Raw genomic sequence first — 20295 nt, 5'->3', positions numbered from 1 at the left:
TTCTTTGTGAATGTTAGAATACTTTCATGGGAATATACTGATATTATCTTTGAAGGAACACATCACCTAATTGTTGGTAACACAGCCTGGAACACTGGACAAACACATCTGTACACAGATTCCCTCAAAGAGCATGAAGTCCACCTCTTTACTCATCAGCTGTGATTTCAAGATTTTGTACACTCTGACACTGCTCTGCAACATTCAAAGCCTTTATGTAAATGAGAAAACTTTCCTTCACCAGGTTAAGAGGTTAGAGGAAAACTCAGTTATCCTGCTAAATTTCTGCGAGACAAACTTTGCCCTCTGCGCACACACGAACACAGCACATCGGCAGATCATTCCTAGCACCTGTATCAACAACTACGCGAGTAAATCTTGACCTGACAAAATCTCGACAGGTCCTTAGAAGTTTGCCGAGGTCATATTAAGTTGAAGCTCAGCAACGTAGCCGTACCGGTTTATGGCTTTTGTGTCACAAAAAGGGCACATAAAATATGGAAACTCTTCGGCCAAATTCAGTTCAGTCCTGAGTGACATGACTGAGAGGTCTATGGAGAGTGGGTCAGTCCAGCAAGTGTTGGAAAAGCAGGGCAGCAACATTTTACAGGCAGTTATGATCCAGACAAGATAGCTTAATGTTTGCACACCATAGTCTGCTACCTACAACAAATGGAAATTGGTAGAGTTTTACAATCAGGATTACACATCATTTGATGAAATGGGAAGGCCAACTGGTGCAGTAAACGGATTCTGGGCTGCAGGATGGCACACACCACAAAAAACACTGCCTGCACAGATGGCGGCTCCTAAAAAAAGGCAGGAGGATCTGTGCAGACTAGGGGTGTCATGATCCATCGATCTGGATCGATATATCATTGATGCAAAGTGAAAACATCAATCCATAGCCTCATTTTTAGGATATCCTTTTATTTTGAAAGTCTGTGTCACCGACAACTGCAACTTTCAGTTGGCAAGCAGCAAAGAAAGACTATGATGATACCGTTATTTCCTCTGGAATCAATAATCAGAATGGAAATACTTGGGATTTTTGAGAAAACATGGGTCAACAGACAAAGCACATGGCATAAGTTAATAATGCTGTTACGAGATAAAACAGACCTATCTGCTTGGACGGACATCTCACTCCGCAAACTCCTCTCGACAGCAACATTAGCTGCTCCGTTTCAACAATTTTTTCAGGCTGAAATTCAACCATGCTGTTCTGTCAGGAGATGCAGTGACTTAAACCAACGGTGAGTAAGACAAATAATAACGTTACATGTAATTTGTAAAACTATAAGTAGAAGAAAAAAGGTCTACTAGCTGCTAAGTTAGTTTATGCAATGTAACAGGCTTAAGCTAATAATGGGTCACTAGCAAAAAGCAACTGTTTTGTCTATGAACTTTGACAGTCATTACTGAGCTGAATTTGATTCTTTTGTTAAATGATGTTATTAATCCATGTTTTATGGCTGTTTGGAGAAGTTTGCCTTCGAGGTTTTAAGACAGATATTCCTGAAGTTTTATGAAAAAGATGATGGTTTGGGTTCAAATGAAAAGACTTTTTATCCAGAAAGGTCTCTGAGAGAAAGCTCTGAAGGTTAACTTATCCCATGTGCTATTTTTATATGCGTTAGTGGAGTCAGTTTAAAGTAAACTCTACTGTACTTAAGCAGTCACAATTATTAACATTATTCATGTATTGTTTTTATCTTTTATGTCCAATAGTAACAAAGAAGGGGGTGGGTGGCAGCTTCTTCTGTGACAGATTATGTTATAATATGGTCTAATATTGACCGCAGGCCCCTGAATGACACTGAAATCGTATCGTGGCAGACTTTGGACAATGATATGATATTTGCCGATATTACAAAGAGACAATACAATATCGTATTGTGATGACACTGGTGATTTAAACCCCTAGTGCAGACCTCCAATATTATTTCTCTAGTTACAATTCTTCAATTCTTTCTATTTCTACTTTGCCACTGACACTGCGGCTTCTGCAAATGTATTAGGATTAAATTTAAGACTCGCTGGGTTAAACAACACAGGCAAGCTTTCAAGTCTCACAATTAACTTAAACAACGGTCAGCAATACTATTGCTATGTGATAAACAGTGTAATTTAATACAATACAATTCCTTCTTCGGTTCCCTGTTCAAAAAAGCCAAATGACGGCTCTCTCGAGTCAATTGTGTATAATGTAATAAACAGCCTCCAATACATTTGAACTTTGACACTGTGGTAAACCACATATATGCAGTAATATTGTCATAAATATCAATTTATTGATACATATCCATTCTGAGTAATTAAAAAGGTTTCAATGCTCATTTTCTGTAGCATCAATACACCTGTTCCAGCTGCACTTTCTTGCTGTCTCTTACTGCTCTTACTATCACCTTGCTGTTCTCTGCTACTTACCAAGAAAAGACAGGTTGTTGTTGTTGCCATGTTACATTTTAAATTATGTCAATGTATGTAAATCAATGTCATTTTTTTCTGTGGTATCAAAAACTGTATGAAATATCAGTATTTTTTAAGGTACTGTATCAAGGATAAAAATTCCAGTATTGTAACAACACTACTATCCGGTGAGCTGTGCAGTAAGGTTGGGTAATATTCCAATATTCATTATTTGCCACATACCACATCAGATTTTATTTTTTTTTTTAAATATTAGTAATCTGATTTCCTCAAATAACTAATATGTTAACAATGGATGATGACATTCAGACTGGCGCTGTTTTCTCAGCGCATTTATCGCACTGTTCAGGAGCATGATGTCCACCATCTTTGTTAGACAGTCCTGTTATTCCAGGAGTTCACTCATAAATGATGAATGGATAGATGGATTGTTCGACTCACCACGCGGGCTGCTCTCTCCTGAGATTCACACTTTCTGCAGAACCAAGGACCAGTGGGCACCTGCACGATGCCATAGCAGGCTGAGGAGAGACACAGAGGGTGCGTTAGACTACATGATACCACAGAATGCAAATACACAGTGATGATAACACCACACCAAACATGACGATACTTGATAACATCTTTACAATATCATACCATCTCTACTTCTGACGAGGTTTTTCATGTGGCAGAAGGCAAAGTTGTGACTCAGCTGGTTTGAATGCAGAGCTGAGCAGTGTTTTGATCTGACAGAGTGTTGAACACGCTGCTGTTGTTTTTATATCATGCTACTGACAGCTGACATAGTTTCCCAGCACTACAAAACATTTTAAGCCCCTGGGACAATGGCAGAATCACTGGTAATGCATTGTTAACGTCAACACATGTTGGCAGAGATGATAATTTTTTTGCTTTGTGTTTATGTCGGCAAGCTTGTTACACCACACATAAAGAGGCTGCATTCAAATAATCCACAAAATTTACTTGACCTGCATATATTTCTATGAAAAAGGAGGTTGTCGGCTGCAGCTGCATTTTAGAGATGAAACCATATGAAAATACTCAAAATGATATTTTTACTTTACTCATTGCTGTGTGGATGCTACATGAACAGAGCCACAAGTTCGGAGAGGACTACTGATGTCTCTTAACTTTCAAACATGATAAGAAGCTCTGTCAAATCTAAATATTTTGACACTGCATTAGCAAACAATATGATTTACAAGATGGACGCCAACTTCAAAAACACACTGAGTTCTTTCATCTTGAGTTACAACCTGATTTCACTGATGCTTACACGACTCAGACGTGTTGCAGCACAGGCATTGCTCCCTTAAATGTGGCAGCACCACCCTAAATAGCCTACCTCTACACATTTCCAGATTATCTCTGATCTAACCAGAGCTCATAATCCAATGGAATAAACAACTATAATCCAGATTTCTCAGAACAAAACACCCATAAGGTAACAGAGTTCAAATGAAGAAACTGGTGACCAGACTTGCAGACAAAACATCAAATATCAGTTGGTAAGAATACTCTGCTCACACTGCAACTCATTTTAATAATTACGGCTGGCTGATTCGATCACTCAGAAACTTGCAATCTTTATTTGTTGCCAATGATAACTGATAGCAGAGTATGTTAATGCTTTAATGTTATTTTAACAGTGCTCAAACAGACAGGAGACATGTTTTATTCATAATAAATCTATAAAAATGTTAAGAAACTCTGACGATATATAGGGAAAAAATGCTAAATTGCTGTGATGGTGGTGCAAGAGTGACAGTTCAGAAAATTAAAAAGATTCTACTCACTAATCGTAGTAATTTTACATTTGAAATCGAGGAAGCTCAACAGTCTGGTGCCTTGTTTTGTGTTCTCTCTGACCTGCAATGCAATATTTCAACTACTTGAACAGTACATTACCTTCCAAAACGTTCTCTAAACATTATTAATAGTGCATATTCTAATAGCATTAGTATATAGTGTGAAATCTGGACTCTCTCCCAGTCTCAGTGAAACACTTCTGGTCTCTCCTGGCTCTTTTTTAGATGCATATCTTCTATGGATAAACACCAGTGTTCTAACAGACTTCAAAATTATATGTATAAAAAAAAATCTCCAACAGATTAACGTCTGTTGATACCTGTATTACAGAAATACGCCACTCATTGGTTACTAGTTAATCTTGTCTGTCAAACATGTTTCATTTAAACAGAGGGTGTCATAGCTGTGGTTCAGGGGCAGATCAGGACAAGGCAACACATGAAATGTTGCTTATCCGAAACAAAACCATGTCCAATAAAAAGGAAAATTCCTGAACTCTGATTTTTGTCCTCATCTCATTTAGCTCATTATTACAATAAAAGCAAAGTACATAAATCAGACTGCAAGTTTGAGGAGAGCATGATGCTTGTGTTGCCCCAATAAGGCTTCAAATAATCACAGGCAATACTCCATGAAGCTTCAAAGCCCCCCAAAATGGTACTTTGGACAGCCTATACAGCTTGTCTACTAACAGTTATTCACCAGGCGTTGAAGAAGTGGCTTTCAGGGCATGTTGCATGCGTGTCCCTCCAACCATACCCAAATTGTCATGCAAAGTGTTAAACATTAAATAAATTATACAACGTCCTACATAGTTAATGTTTATACCAAATCGATTAAACGGACGACATTTTGGAAGTGAGTGGATGTTTCACAGAGGGTTCATGTTTTGATCATGATAGCCATAACATGCCACACCTTATCGCTGCTTTCAATATTTAGTAATACCTTGTACTGAAGCTTCAAAACTCATGTTTCATTATGGAAAACAGAGTGATAACAGAATATGGTATAAATGCTACATGGGGAGCATTTGATATTGAGAGTATCTTCACTAAAAATAACTTTCATTTCTGGTTGTCACCAGTTTCAAAATGCACTTAATCTTATGCAAACTAATACAGCATGTTATACAGAGTCATGATGCCCGATAGGCTGAGGCTGGGATAATATGACCCAACCATGTAAGTGAAATATCTAATGCAATGAGATTTGGTCAACTGTGTGTCTACATAATAAGTCATTTTACTAATACTGCTTACCAGTACAGAGAAACACATGCGTGAAACAGTCCTAACATCTGACTAGATCTGAGTGCTGCCATGTCTGTAACTTCTGGCTCACACACAAGCTCCTGTCAGACCTATTTAACAGTCCAAACACTTGCAAGTTGTTACAGCAACACTTGTGTTACAAGTGTGAATACAGTGAAATGCATCTGCATGGGTTCAGAGTTGCTGACATGTGTAAGAGTTCTCACTGTCCTCCTGCCTTTGCCAAATGGACACATGGCCAGCTGTTAAGTTTGTAAACACTGGACGTCATTATGTGAGTCATCTTGGGTGAGCAGCGCCTTGGCAGCATTGCATCACTGCCACAATACTACGAGCTGACGTGCCATTGGAAATCACTGTTTTGATGCAGGAGCTGATGCAAATGTTGGACTCCCAACTTGAAAAGCTGCTTCTAAATAAGCTTCCCTTCATATCTAAAGCAATTTGGGGTGTTATTTAGCAGTCAGAGGGCAGTATCACTAATGTTAAGTCCTCGATGAGAGCGTACACCACAACAAGAGGACAGTATCCCTGCTGCATATTCCTCATGACAGCTTCTGACAGCAATACAGATAAAATGAGCACAACTAGCAGCCTAAATCATAAAGCAGCTGGCAACTATCGTCTGCAGCGGATTACACAGGCAAAGTGAGCTGCCGAGCCAAAGCAGTGGACTGCCCTGCTGCATGAGTAGAGCCTGACCTCAGCCTGGCCTTGGTGAGGGCAGGCGGAGGAGGAGGCTCCATACGGAGCGCTCCATAACCTTGCAACCAGACTACGCTAACTAGCCTGTGGGCTAACGGCTAAGCTAACAGCGCAGCTTACCTTGATGCACGGCGACGTTGCAGCCGTGTCCGTCGCAGTACACCAGCGGGTTTTCCGCCCAGCCTCTCTCGTCAGAGCAAACACAGCAACCACCGATCATCTCCTTCATATTATTCGTCGACAACTCGTCGTCCGCCGCCAGACAACGCTCGCCGGAGACCATCTACGAAGAAAGCGGACATGCGGAGGAATACGACGCAAATATGAACCGAAACCTTCGCCGCAGACGCCCCTCTTTCCCCCGCGGAGCCGCTTTAGGTCCCGCTCGGTCGAAATCTCATGTTTTAAACGTATTTACGTCCCTTTTCGACACTGTATTTTCTCACCAAAACATCCACTTCACGGCGCGACGGTGCGGAGAAGAGGGGGTAACTCGTAGTGAACAGGAAATGCGTCATGACGCAAGGCGCGTGTGCGTGCGTGCCCTCTGACAGGAAGTGGAAGACGGATGTGATTGGACCGCCGAGAGCAACGTTCCATTTTGGTTCCACATGGCCGAGGTGTTCTGAAAGTTTGTAGCAGAGAAACTCCACTTTACTCGACTCACTGTCAGGTGACACTGTAGCAACATGGAGGTAGGCAATGCTGGGGCGTGTTAGCGACAGAAAACTACAAAGTTTAACAGCTATGAACAGCCGGAAGTTGAGAAAACAGATGTGAATGTGTGTGCTAAAAGTTTGTTTACAACAAAAACTGTAGTTCATGGTCTGCTGAGAGGACTAAGATGAGTTTGTGATGCATGGAGCACAGTTGTATTAACAGGAAATGTGGATATTTCCTTGTACAAACTTAAAAAAGTTTTAGTATTAAAATCATGTTTGAGTATACATGTAAGCTAATCTCAGAGTCGAAATGACTGGTCAGTTAATCAATAAACTGAAAATTACCTGACAGCAGGTTTGATAGCCTAATTGATAAATCAAAGGAGTTTTTAAAATTTTAAGCAAAATCTCTGTCAGTTTGAACTTATATAAGAAGTCCTGCTTTTGTTTGTTTTCTGCAGTTTTTTTTTAAAATATTTATCATGTTTGGGTTTTGGACTGAAAGTTTGACAAAATTATTATTCAATTATTTTATTTTTTTTTAGTTGGACAAAATGAGACATGAGTAAGACAGCTTGGGTTCTGGTAAATTTTATTGAGCATTTTATAATTTTATATTTACTAAAAAAAAATAAAACGAGGCAGCACAGCTATCTCCACTGCATGTGGCTGATTTTATAGACTAAATAATTAACCAATAAATCAAGAAACTGGTTGGCAGAATGATTAGTAATGAAAATATTTGTTAGTTGCAGGCTGGATAAATTGTGTTTTCACACCTATTAAAAAAAAAAGATTTTTGTTTTGATGGTTCAAGCTGAATAAACACATTTACATATATCAGTTTTTTCAGTAAATTCTGGACAGCTGCTGATGTTCCCTTTGGGGAATTTGATTTTTCTGCATTTAAAATTTGTTGTATCTTATCCTGTAACAATCTGTTTGGATCACTGTCACTTTACTACCACTACTCACAGATTTGTAATTATTCTAGAGGAATAATAATTTATTTTCATGCTGTAATGTGGTTTTCCAGATGCTGTTTTTGCTTGTACACACTCAGACATGCATCCTTTAAAGTCAGGCTTGTATGTGTTTTATTGCATGTCACTAAACTCATTTAATACAACATGACGATAGTGATGATAAAATAAACAAGACATTTTCTAACTGTATTGTCCACAGTGGCACAAAGAAGACAAGTACAAACAGCTTTTAAACAACAATTTCTACAGTTTTTAAGTCATGACAGCCATTGGTTTTCAGGAATTTTATTAGATGTTCTTAAACAAAATGATTGCCCATATATTGAAAAAATAAATCATAGTTTATACCTATTGGACATTCAACAGTTTGAGTTGGAACTAAAAGACACCTTGCTTTTTCAGTATGATTCAGAATGGTAAAGATGTGTAGGCCTCGCGAGAATAGAGCCAGTAGACTTGAGACAGCAATTTGAAAAGCTCTCCATTGTAAGTCTGAATACCTTTATCTTTCAGAAACACTAAATAGGCTTTGAGAATCCTATAGCAGGCTGCATATCAGACCTGTCAATATACAGTTTTGTTTTGACAGCATCCCCATGCTGTTGCCAAGGATGCTCCAGAACACACACTCACACACACTCACACACACTCACACACACACATGCTATTCCAAGCACTCAGCTGCTGCTTGCATCACCGATTCCTCTGAGCGAGCTCCCGCTCTTGGTTTCCAGAGAAACGTAATGACTTGCCAATAATGCGCAAGAGCACACGAGCGTCCTCCGTGTAATATGGTGAACGAGAGGTCCCTGGGAGTGCCTGCCCATTGTTTGCTTTAATTTCAAATTGCTCAAATGCTCCAGTCGACACTGGGCACTGCACTAAAAGGGGGTGTGGGAGGGATGGGGAGCTGGGGAAAAGGGAAAAAAAAGTGAATTGTGTGTGGCAGGGGAAAACCTATTAGAGCTGGAGAGAACAAAGGGAGGCGAAGGAGGGGGCAGCGGTTGTGGAGGGGCCCATATAGCTACTGAAACACTGAAAATGGCAAATGATTTTTACAACTTGCACTTGATTAAGTCAAAGTCTGCACGAATCATGTATAATGCTCCTCGGGTTGTCAGAGAAGAGCTTTCTCTGAGACCGAAAATTGCAGCGACACTATCTGCCTCCAGCCACCATTTGTGGCCTCACATATAGCACTCAGAGCTTTTATATAATTTAAAGTATTCTATGATTATAACAAGGCAGTCCTCGCAGATGCTAGTTGTTGGAGCTTTGTTGTTCAGACTGTATGTCCAGTTGGTGTTTGGGTGAGGATCTCTAAACCCACGGCAGCACTGTTTCTCCTACAGGCCTTGATCTGTTGGGGAAATTAGCCATCTTGTCTCAATCATATTCTTTTGCCAACTTATAAAACTTGCACCGGTTTTTCACAAATGTGGCCTATAGAGCAGAATTTATGTCAAAGGCTCTGCCGGAGCTTGTATATTGTGTAAAGTAGTCAACCTGTTTTACTTGTATAGTCCAGCGGTGAAGTCAGACCTGGGAGAGAAAGGAGAAATAAACTTAAGACTCCAACAACGATATTTGATTGTGGTATTTCTCATTTTATTTATTTTGCAGCTTGAACGCATGTAAAAAATATAGAAACACAAATAAAAGGCTTTCCACATTTAGCTTTCCTGCATTATGTTCATTCATATTCCCCCATATCTTTTTTTTCCCTATCTTCTTTGGTCCACGTTTCATTGTCAGCACTGTCACTTCACAGCACTTGAGATTTAAAAAGTCAGAGGGCTCTCATGATTGGGTCCTGCATGTTTGCATAGGCTGAGCAAAGCTTTGTGGTCTCTCCGTGCAGGATGAGGAACGTGTAAAATGCACGGGGAGGAAAGACAACACTGGGAAAAGCAGCCCCCCGCACCCACACACCCACACCCACAGACTTCTATGTAAGCTGCGTCTGAGATGATGGCATTGTGTCAAGGCATTGTATACACAAACGTCGGACACACTTAATTGCCCGCCAGTTATTTATTTTGTCTGATGGTTTCTGCACTTTATAGATTTCCTAACTCTATCTATTTAAAGGGGTGTATGTGTTTTTTAACATTTATAAATTCTCCACAAGACCCAGACGGAGCTGGGTTAGTTTGAAACGTCACACCAGTGTAAAATCTAAATTTTGCCCCTTAACGTTGCATCCCAAGTGTGTGTGTGTGTTACAGGGGAACTCCCGACTTTTATTTTGAAGCAGTCGTGCGCTCAAACAGATGCTTGTTTTCCAATCATTATCAATGTGGAATGCGGTATTTTTCACGGGTGTCACGTAGAATAAAAATGTCCTTGCCAAACTTGTATGTTGCGTTTACACAACCTACCCCAGCACATACATCTAGTCTTTTATTCTTTAAGCCTGCATGGTTGAATTAAAACAATGAAAACAGACATTTCACATGTGTGCTGGATTCAAACGTCCCTGAATTTGTGTCCAAACTGTTGTATTAATACAGCAAGTTTAAGTCGAGATTATTCACCTGCAACAACCCCAATAAATACATCATTAAGTTTAATGGAGCCTTATACTCTTTGAGGTGGTAATTACAGGCTATACACAAAGCTTTAGTATTTTTTAATCTCTATAGTATGGATATACTCGTGCTGATTCATGCCTTTCATGTGGTTTCTGGTACATTTAATATCAGTTGTAAGGGCTGTGACAGATCATGCCTTACCATCTGTCTCATATGATTTTTTTCCCCCTTATAAGACATGACGTGCTGGGAGCTATTGGAGGCAATTATTTGTTTGGCAGTTTTACTTATATAATTTTTGGTCTTCGTGGTGTGGGAAAGCAGGGGAATGGAGAAGTTGCTGAAGTGACCTGAAAGGCAAAATGAACCCAACGCCTCTTTCCTGGTCACACACCGCATTCAGACGCGTCAGTATTTGCCCACGGTTTCCTCTCTGGTCGGCGAGTAGCACAGGGGCCCAGGCAAAAAATACAAACAGTCCCAACACGACGGGGTGAAAGGTGAAGAGAGCCCCTCCCCCCACCACTGTCCGCACACACTTCAGGCTCGGATTGCATGTAAAATCACATTCTCCCGGGGTGGTGGTGGGGGGTGGAGAGGAATTCATTGTTTTGGCATGGGGCAGTGGGTTTGTGTCATAAAAAGTCCATGCTCTTACAAGTGCCTGCGCCTCCTTGACCAAGTGTCTCCATAAAAACTCAGATGCAGAGCAAATGACTCGGAGCTGCAGGAGCAACACGTTTGGGTTTTGACGAGTGTAAAGTGAAAGAGTTTGAAAAGAGATTTTTATGGCCAGTGAGGTGATAAAAAATTATGAAATTCACCAAATGAAGCAGTTAAATAAACCGCCTTCCAAGGTTTCCACGTCACGAGTGTATGGAGTGTGTGGACTTTCTGTATTCTGCAAGCCTGTTGAATTGAAACACACTTTTGTGCGTGTCTGTTTATATTCTTTAAACACTCCTGCATTCCTGCTCGGGCATTAAAATGTAGGTTACACTGCGCAAAGCTGTGGAGCAGTGGTCATGTGTGCGCACTGGCCATGTGTGTGTAGGTTCTTTCCTTACCAATCCGTCTATGTCCCCCCATTAAGCCGCTCTTCCACCGTGAAGCAGTGGGAAATAGAAGTAAAGCAGCAGCCACGAGGCGCACATCCGCCATGTTTACTTTAAATTAAAAACTAAACCTTGCATTCCTTTATATTTCACTTTTAGATATTTTCCCCGTGCACCACGATTGTTCCTAACGTGAATCTAGGTTACAATGCCACGCACTTAACTCCATGCCCCAAACATATCACATTAAAGCGACTTTTGGAGGTTCCCCTCCATGCTGCAAGCACACACACACTTTCACAAGAGTATTCTACCGTCTACACATTTTCAGCCTAAAGTGCAACATTTGGTCTTCCCCGGTATTTCCCCCCGTTCCACCAGCACACTACCGGCTCCTGTAAGAAACCTCCCCCGTGCTTCAGCTCTCTGCTTCGGCCACTCGGGTCTCCTCCCCTCCGGTCCCGACCAACATCCAGGCGCAGGAGAGGGTGCAGTAAGTGCCCTGTGGCATCTGCTGCATCGCAGATCTGCATAACAAAGAGTCCCTGGTCTTAAGTGGAAATACTCAAATATGTACATATACACAGGGTTATTTTTATTCAGTAATTATGACATTATTGTTTTAGGATGTTTTAGATGGCGATCAATTCAGAGCTTAGGATAAGCTGAGAGGTAAATTTAAAAATAGTGATCATGGTGTCAGCATGGGGGATGTTTGAGAAACTTCACCATGTTTTGGCAAATTCAACCTAATTCAGACAGTAATTACAAGCTATTTTTTAAAAGTATTTTATTTTTTAAAAATTATTTTATATTTGTGGGTCATATTCCAAAAAGTTTGTCGTGTTTTCAGAATTATTTTAAATATATACCCTTAATATTAATAACTGTGTGTTTGTGGATATTCCACGTGAACAGTTCTCTTGAATACACTGCTGCTGTTTTCATTAGATCACCATTACAATCTTTTACCCTGTGTTAGGTGTGTGTGAGGGGGGCATGAGGGGGGCATGTGAGACAGTGTGTTGAGTAATGCATTAATTCATATATTTTTTAAAAATGATTTAAAAGCATGTACGGTTTCACATCAACATCACTGGTCAACAGAGACCCGACACTGAATATGAAATTGTTGCAGACTGATCCACGATGCAGAAATTCCACAAGTGCCAAACAGTTGTCCACGATTGCTTTGCCATCTTACTATGTAATGATAGTGGATGTATTTATATTTTAGGACAATTATACCTTGTGAAAAGTGCACGTGAGTGGACCAGTTTAGGTCAGTGGAAGAGAAGTGGATAGGTTACACGGCTTTAAATCGTCTGCATCAAAGTGACAAGCCTTTGCAGTAAAACAATGAGCCACCCACCTTTATTGGCCATGTATGTGCACATATATGGTGTTATATATATATATATATAACATAAATATATATATTGCAGTGGTCATGACGTGGGATGAAGCAAGCAGCAAGAAGCCTCGACTGTCAGTCCCCCCCTTGCATCTCCCAGGCCATGCACGGTGCAACTGTGGCTCTGGGATCCGAGCTATTCCCCCGGGGATCCGGACCTCAGCAAGCTGCCCCTCCTCTCACTTCACTCCGCTGCGTCCGTGAAACTCCGCGTGCCCCACGTATTAATGCTGTCATATAATCAGCACGTGAAGAGCGAGTTTCGCTGCAAAGGAGAGCTCAACGTGCAGGTGACCTGTGGCTGTGTGGGAGTTGAACTGGAGTTTACTGATTGTGGAATGATTGGGCAGCCTATCAGACATACTGATATAGCTGCACAGAGGCGGCCTACACACACACACACACACACACACAAACACAGAGAGAGAGAGTGACCTCTTATGATGTGTTTTAACTGCAACCCTGAGCCTAACCCACGAGTAACTTGTGCGGTGCGTAACAGCTTTCTGCGGCTCATCCAGTCAAATATAACCTACTTTATAAATAGAAGGAGCTTTTTCACACTAGAGGCTACTATAATTATAACTTTTAATTATCTCTACAGAGTCTACGCCACAATGCGCACAGCCGCTGTAATGTAAGCTCTTAAATTAGATAAAAATATTTCAGTCACAGTTCGACCCAAATCACAGTCCCCGTATATAGGTTAACATCTCAGGGCGCAGCGCCATAACCCTGTCATCCAAATACACATCCAAATGTGTGTGGCTACAGGTACCTCTATATATTTCCCATTAAACCTCATTCATGTCCTGTTTTCTATCTCATTTAATATGCACGATCTTGTCTGTGGGTCCATGACCAACACGTTAGTGGTATGCGCCACGGTCCAATATTGCGTGGATTTTGTGGCCACGATCCAGTCACATTCAGAGGTTTAACAAGGAGCGATAATAACAACGCCTACGTACATAACACGCTGTTTGATGTAACACCGAGGTAACACCGATGCCATTCAACACACTGAATGCTCTGTAAATAAGCAAATAGGCTTAACGTTGTGGAAACGAACATGCCCGGTCTTGAGTTTGGGCCCCATCGCGCACTGCCCGGTATGGAACGGGCCACAGGGGGATTCACGTGTTTAATAGATAACAAAGACGGTACATAACGCAGGGAGTTTGGAGAAAATATGCCTCAGGGGCGAAACACAATAGTGAGTCCAAACATCCGTGTGAAGGTCCACCGGTAATTCAAACAATTAGTCCTTATAATGTAGTGCAAGGGCGCGTTATGTGGACTAAGTGTGGGTGGTGGCTTCAGCCTATAGGTTGGTCATGATGTCTATGTGGTGTGTGTGTGCGCGCGCGCGTGTGTGCGTCAAGAAGAAGTGCGTGCGTCTTTGAGATTGTGCGTCTTTCCTTCATAAGTAAGAGTGTGCATACATATGAAAAGTCAGTGTAGTGTGTGTGTGTGTGTGTGTGTGCGCGCGCGCGCATGCAATATGCACGTGCGCAAAGACAAAAAAGTGACCACGTGTATTAACTATTACGCATGACACCACACAATCAGTTATATTAAACAGGTGACCACGTTACATTCAATCATCCCACAATACCCTGTGTTCCTGTTCCCCCAAATAAAACAAAGCTACTTGTTGATAGTGTTATAAATATTTTTAACACACCAGTATATGTCTGCAATTCATTAAATAGATTTTATAATTGTTGCTCCAATATGTGTCGTTAAAAAATGGCCGGCAGATCTTAATGGGGACGTTTAGTGGCTGCAGCTCTCACCTACATTGTCTAGAAAAATCTTGTGGGAAAAGCAACCCTGACTCTGCACTTTTAGCCTGTCCAATCACTGCTCGCGTTGTTTTAGCAGGGATGAAAAGTAGGCTACAATTTAACTCCACTAAATACGCATTAATAGCATTTATAGTGTTTAACGGTAATTTCTGTTTTTTAGAAAAACTCTAAATATGATAGTTGTAGGCGCAAATACAGAGGAGAGCTTTACACCGCATTTTAAATGATCACACACACACACACTGAGAGAGAGAGAAGGACACACACACACGCGCGCGCACTTGAAAGGGAAAAGGCATTAAAGCGCACTGGAAATGCCGATGAAGTCACTAAGATACAGCCAGACAAATAAATATAAGTCTACAGCAGTGTGAGCAAATATTGAAGGATAAGTAGGTCAGTCTATAGTCAGCCTTCGAGGAAAAAAAGAAATCCTATGGACGCAAAGCTAGAGCCAACAAAAGCAGATGAGTTGAGCCTTGGTCAGGGGCAGCAGCCTCAACGTGGAAAAGCAGCTCTCCAAGTGTACAAAGCAAAATGTCTTTGTTTAAGCTGCGCTGCGTTCACACACACACACACACACACACACACACACATCAAACCGTCTCAAACACCCCGAGTGTGGAGTCATTTTACCAGCACACTATCGATTGCATATACCGCATGCATTAGGAGAATATGCACAATACATTCCAGTCTTATCATGACACTTTGGCTCAGGATACCTATTCTGCTCGTACCGTGAACCCGGGTGCGTTTTCTGCAGCCGCCTTCTGCAGCTTTCTGAAATATGAACTTGTCATAAGTGCATTATTTACTCTAACAGCGGAGTCTGTGGGCACAATTGTAAACTATTGTGATGGCAGGGTGTGTGAGGGGGTGGGGATGGAATATCCATTTTTATTGCATCACCTGTCAGCGGCGTCCAATGGGCGTCGACTCCGAGGGCATTAATTGATGAAGGTGTCTCCAGACTGGCGCACCTCCCCTCTCTGTCATTTTATTTGTGGCTCAACCAGCAGCCAGAATAGCAGCTGCATTTTAGCTCTTATTCTGTTTCTCTCTGACTCTCTCTCTTTCTCCCTTCCCTCCACCCTCACAACTCCATCTCCCTCCCTCCCTCCCTCCCTCCCTCTCTCTCTCTCTCTCTCCTCTCGCTATTTTATCCCTCTGGCTGAGGCAGTGGTGTACACCTACCCCTCGTCCTGCTGCCGACCAGAGGGGAGTGGAGCCGGCAGAGGCAGGTAGCAGCAGCCCCGGCTTGGTGGACGCATCCGTCGCATTCCTCCACCATGCCGGACCGGGGCAAGAGGCGACGAGTGGATGCTGTCAGACCATTCAACCTATTAGGCACCGGCAGCTCCATTTAAGTCCGCATGTCAAAGTTTGCATTTTCATGACGCAGCAGCAGCAGTGTGGATGGATCAAAGGTATGAGCAGGATGCCTTGAGCTCGCGACCCCGTGCCATTTACTGGTGAATCCATAAAATACTGAGAGTGTCTACATGGATTAATACATTGGATGCATAAAACATGGGAGACCTGGAGTGTGGCTTTGAGGAAATGCAAGGAGTGAGATTGGGATACCTGCTCATCAAAGGCAAGCAAATGTTTGCTTTGTCTCAGGTCTTCACCGACCTGCTGAAGAACATCCCTCGGACCACGGTGCACAAGCGCATGGACCACCTGAAGGTGAAGAAGCACCACTGCGACCTGGAGGAGCTGCGGAAGCTCAAAGCAATAAACTCTATAGCTTTCCACGCCGCTAAATGCACTCTTATATCGCGGGAGGACGTGGAGGCTCTGTATTTCTCCTGCAAGACGGAGCGGGTGTTGAAGTCCAACAAAAGGAAAGCGAAAGCGGTGGGTTCCCCCGGGGGTGAGGACGCGTCCCCGGGGCTCCTCCGTGCGGACGCCGAGCTGTGGAAGGAAAAAGTTTGGTTTAGTTTGCACGGCGTCCCGGAGACTCTCACGCTTCACAACAAAACGAGCAGGAGGCGAGAGCTGACTCCTTGCCTTACCGACTCCAAACTACCTCAATTTTACCACAAAACCCATGGACGGGAGTTCCGTTCGGCGACTAAGTCCAGTCACAAACACTTTAAAAACTATGAAACAGCTAAAATAACAGGGAACCGCGTTACTTTGAGCCAAAGGCACTCGTTTTTCCGGAGCGCGGTGAGCCGGCAGCCGGTGGTGCTTCAGTCCGCCATAGCTGCTCAGTCCAGGCTCTCGCGCTCAGCCGGCGACCTACTTCACAAAAGGAAGAGGAGGCGCGAGGGGGGCGGCGGCAGGGACAGCGCGAGGCACTCGTGGAGCAGAAGCAGACACGCGCACCACCACGTACCACCGGTGCTGCTCGTGCAACCCAAATCACCCGGCAGCCACGGGACTTCTTTCGGTGCTTTCCACCTCGGTCCGGATTTCTATCTTGACCCCCGACCTCACCATCATCACCACCACCAGCACCACCATCATCATCATCACCACCACCACGAGCCCAGTTTCCCGGAGAGTTACAGCAGCGACACTGAGTCCAGCACCTACTCGGACCGCGCGTACCCAGACTCGGACTTTGGCTCCGGTTTCTCCACCAGCAGCAACTCCGGCAGCTCCGAGGAGGAAGAGGAAGGCGAGGAGGAAGATGACACGCAGTCGGAGAGTTCAGAGGTCAGCTCAGACGAGGAGGAGAGCTCCACTCAGTCCGACTCCAGCTCTGTCTCTAGCCGGGTTTCTGTGCAGAGCATCCGGTTCAGACGGGCCCGGGTCGGTGCTCTTGCCAAAACTCTCAACACTAGTAAAGCACCTTTGGTCCTGCAGCCCACGTTTCACTACAACAACCAGCATCAACAGGAGAAACAGCACAGGACACTGGGCCATGCTGCTGCACAGACAGGCGACAGCAGACAGGAGAGGCATCAGAAATGTGAGTTTGGACCGTTACAGCCACCCAAATTTAACTCAGCTATAGGGGAGAGCTTTTTCACTGAATCCAAAAGGGAAAAGGTGTTTGACGCAGATCCAAACGGGGCTGACCATGTGGACGAGCTCCCCCCTTATTCACCGGGACCCAACCGGAGTAAGGCCTTTCACCCCTCACGCAGGACACCGGGGCAGCCCACCAAGTGCCCCCCGGGACTGAGCGCGCAGTGTGACCAGGACAAAGACGCCAAGCTCCCCAAATGTAGCGACAAAAGGGAGGCGAGAGCCAGCAGCGTCAAAGTGCCCAGTCCACTGAAAAAGATAAAGAGCGAGCCGGAGGAGCTGTGTGTGACCGCCGCCCCCCACCCGGACAGCGGCAGGACAGCCAGGACACCACCCTTCAACCTCCACAATGTGAAAGTTAAAGTGGAGGAAAGCTGTGATGAATATGAATACCAGAGCCAGGCCACTGGAGTCAAATGTAAAGGGGACAAGACAGAGAGCAGCAGTGGCCAATATCCAATCAAACACGGGGACTTTTTCAACAGCGGGATTAAAGCCACAGAGAGGAGCCCCGATGTGGCCCCCAGGTCCCCCTGTGGTCCTCAGGAATGCATGCGCACCCAGGACTCCCCGTGTATGGAAGAGGGGGAGCACAGGAACAAAAACTACAGGGCTCCGGTGCTGGGGAGCAAAAAACTCCGAGTTTCCAGGACGCAAACAAAACAAAACGTGCCCAGAGTCAACACGGCTGCCTCCTCCTGCTCCTCTGCTTCTTCTACTTCTTCTTCTTCTTCGTCGTCTTCTTCTCGTGCAGCGGGCTGCGAGGAGGTGTCCACGGAGGATTTACCGAGCAGACGCAAACGCAGCAACGCGAGCACTGTAGCATCGCCTGCGAAAATGCCTTTCAGCCTGATGGCAAATTTCCCATCCCCGCCGTCGCTGGTTGTTGGCAGCGACGGGGATTTGTGCCCTGCTTACTCCCTGAACTCGCTGAGGGGCCCCGGGCCTCCCCCTCCGTCCCACCCCGTGTGGAGGTGGCAGCCAGGCGGCCAGATTCTCCCTCCCCCACACGCTCAGAGAACTAGGAAATACTGAGCTGGTTTTGCAAGCAAAGAAAACAAAAAAAAAGGGCCCCCACCGTGTCCATCTGTAGTCTTAACGTGAGCTCACCAAAAATTGCTCGCAACTTTATCTTTATTCTAATTATTTTCCTGTGAATGGGTTTACATTCCGCTTTGTTTTGAAGTTTGATCGAGGAAAAAACACAACATGATCCCCCCTTTTTGGAGCCTCAGAAAACGCCCACAGGACTGTGAGACACCGCTCGTGGATTTTTAATGCTTAACAAAAAAAAACCTTGTGTTTTAAATAAGCTATCAATCCTAAGCAATATGTTAGGTTCTCCTTATTGTGTTTACTTGATTATTTCCTTCGCTTTTCTATGCTCGACCTGTTGGATTGTATGGTGCCAGGGTTTCTGTGGGTTGTGCTTTGTCTAAAAGAGGAAAGGGGTTTTTTAAAGAAAGAAAAAAAAGAAGAAGCCCACAGCATTCCTCGAGATGAGGCTACTCTTAATCTAGCTGGGTTTGACTTGGTGAAATCAGAAGAAAAGAAAATCAGGGTTTCCCCATTCTGTGCCACCTGGTGATATTTTATATATCAAAGCTGTGTTTTCTCTCATGGCTGTCATGCGCACCAGCTTGGCCACAAGTGTTCAATTTCAGAGAATTATTAAAAAATTGGTTTTCCTAGTGTCTATCTCTACATGCTCACGGTTAAGCCTTTATTAGATTTGACAGGAATTTAGGAGTTTATTGGTGGTTGTGGGTGTGTTTTTTTTCTTCTTCTTCTTCTAGAGTGCTTGTCATATAGTTTCCAGTCTTGTTTTTATTTCTGCGGAGCATTTCCTGGTTTTTGCAAACGTGTGACTGCGCACAGACGCAGGCCCAGTCACAACACAGGCCTTATGTACAGACAATCAAAAAGAAATAAGGCTCAGCCCTTCATAGCACGTTAGATCACCACGATAGACTCGAGTCACGTCCCTCCTGGTCCACTTGGCCACCGATTTTCCCCCTGCACACCATCATATATGTGTGGCAGGGCTATAGTCTGTTTGTGCGTGAAAGCACGAGTTGGAAATGAATAAATAAATAAGACAAAATGACAATATCCAAGTCAGGCTTTGGATGGGATGTGATTCAGGAGTCACAGTGGGGGGATAAAACAGCACCAAAACAGCGTGAAACACCTTCTAGCTCCTCTGGCTACTCAGAAACAATGCGACAAAGCACAAGAGATAGGCTTAGAAGCATTGCACTTTGATACTGTTTGGGGGTCTTGTTGCAGCTTTAGGGTTTTCTGACCAGCCTGTGAAATGATGTCTGAGAGATGCTGATGGAGAAACAACAAAAAGATGAGAGACAAAGGCCAACATTTGACTGTTATTTTGGATATGTAGGAGTCACCCATGATGGTTTTCTGATTTCCTATAAGTCAATAATATGCTAATTTCCGTGGAGCCATTGTTCATTATTATATTTTTAAGTCTAAGTCAATTGTGTGGTTCTGGGCTGGGGAATTATTTCCTTTAGGACATCCAAAATAGACTTTAAAATATTGCTTTCTTTGTCAAGCACATCCCCATCATCACCTTTTAATGTAGCCTTTATGAATATGGCCGC

At 43.5% G+C, this 20295-nt stretch overlaps 2 protein-coding genes across 2 annotated transcripts in view; one reads left to right on the top strand and one right to left on the bottom strand.

The window, feature by feature from the left end:
- mllt10 (MLLT10 histone lysine methyltransferase DOT1L cofactor) overlaps positions 1-6748 on the bottom strand; it is a 52295-nt gene extending 45547 nt beyond the window's left edge. Inside the window, 2 exon segments of the mRNA XM_033639120.2 lie at positions 2875-2954; positions 6345-6748. Of these exon segments, the coding sequence (XP_033495011.2) occupies positions 2875-2954; positions 6345-6507 (243 nt within the window). The 5' untranslated portion in view covers positions 6508-6748.
- A 9349-nt stretch (positions 6749-16097) lies between these two features.
- On the top strand, positions 16098-18846 carry skida1 (SKI/DACH domain containing 1). Its single transcript, XM_033639124.2, has one exon. It carries the CDS (start codon positions 16220-16222, stop codon positions 18704-18706), a length of 2487 nt encoding a protein of 828 aa, XP_033495015.1. The 5' UTR covers positions 16098-16219; the 3' UTR covers positions 18707-18846.
- The last annotated feature ends 1449 nt before the right edge of the window (positions 18847-20295 follow it).

This window comes from Epinephelus lanceolatus, chromosome 20, assembly GCF_041903045.1.
Source record: "Epinephelus lanceolatus isolate andai-2023 chromosome 20, ASM4190304v1, whole genome shotgun sequence".
Classification (NCBI taxonomy): Eukaryota; Metazoa; Chordata; class Actinopteri; order Perciformes; family Serranidae; genus Epinephelus; species Epinephelus lanceolatus.
Note: the sequence above shows the minus strand (reverse complement) of the source record. Positions and strands in the feature narration are given on the sequence as shown.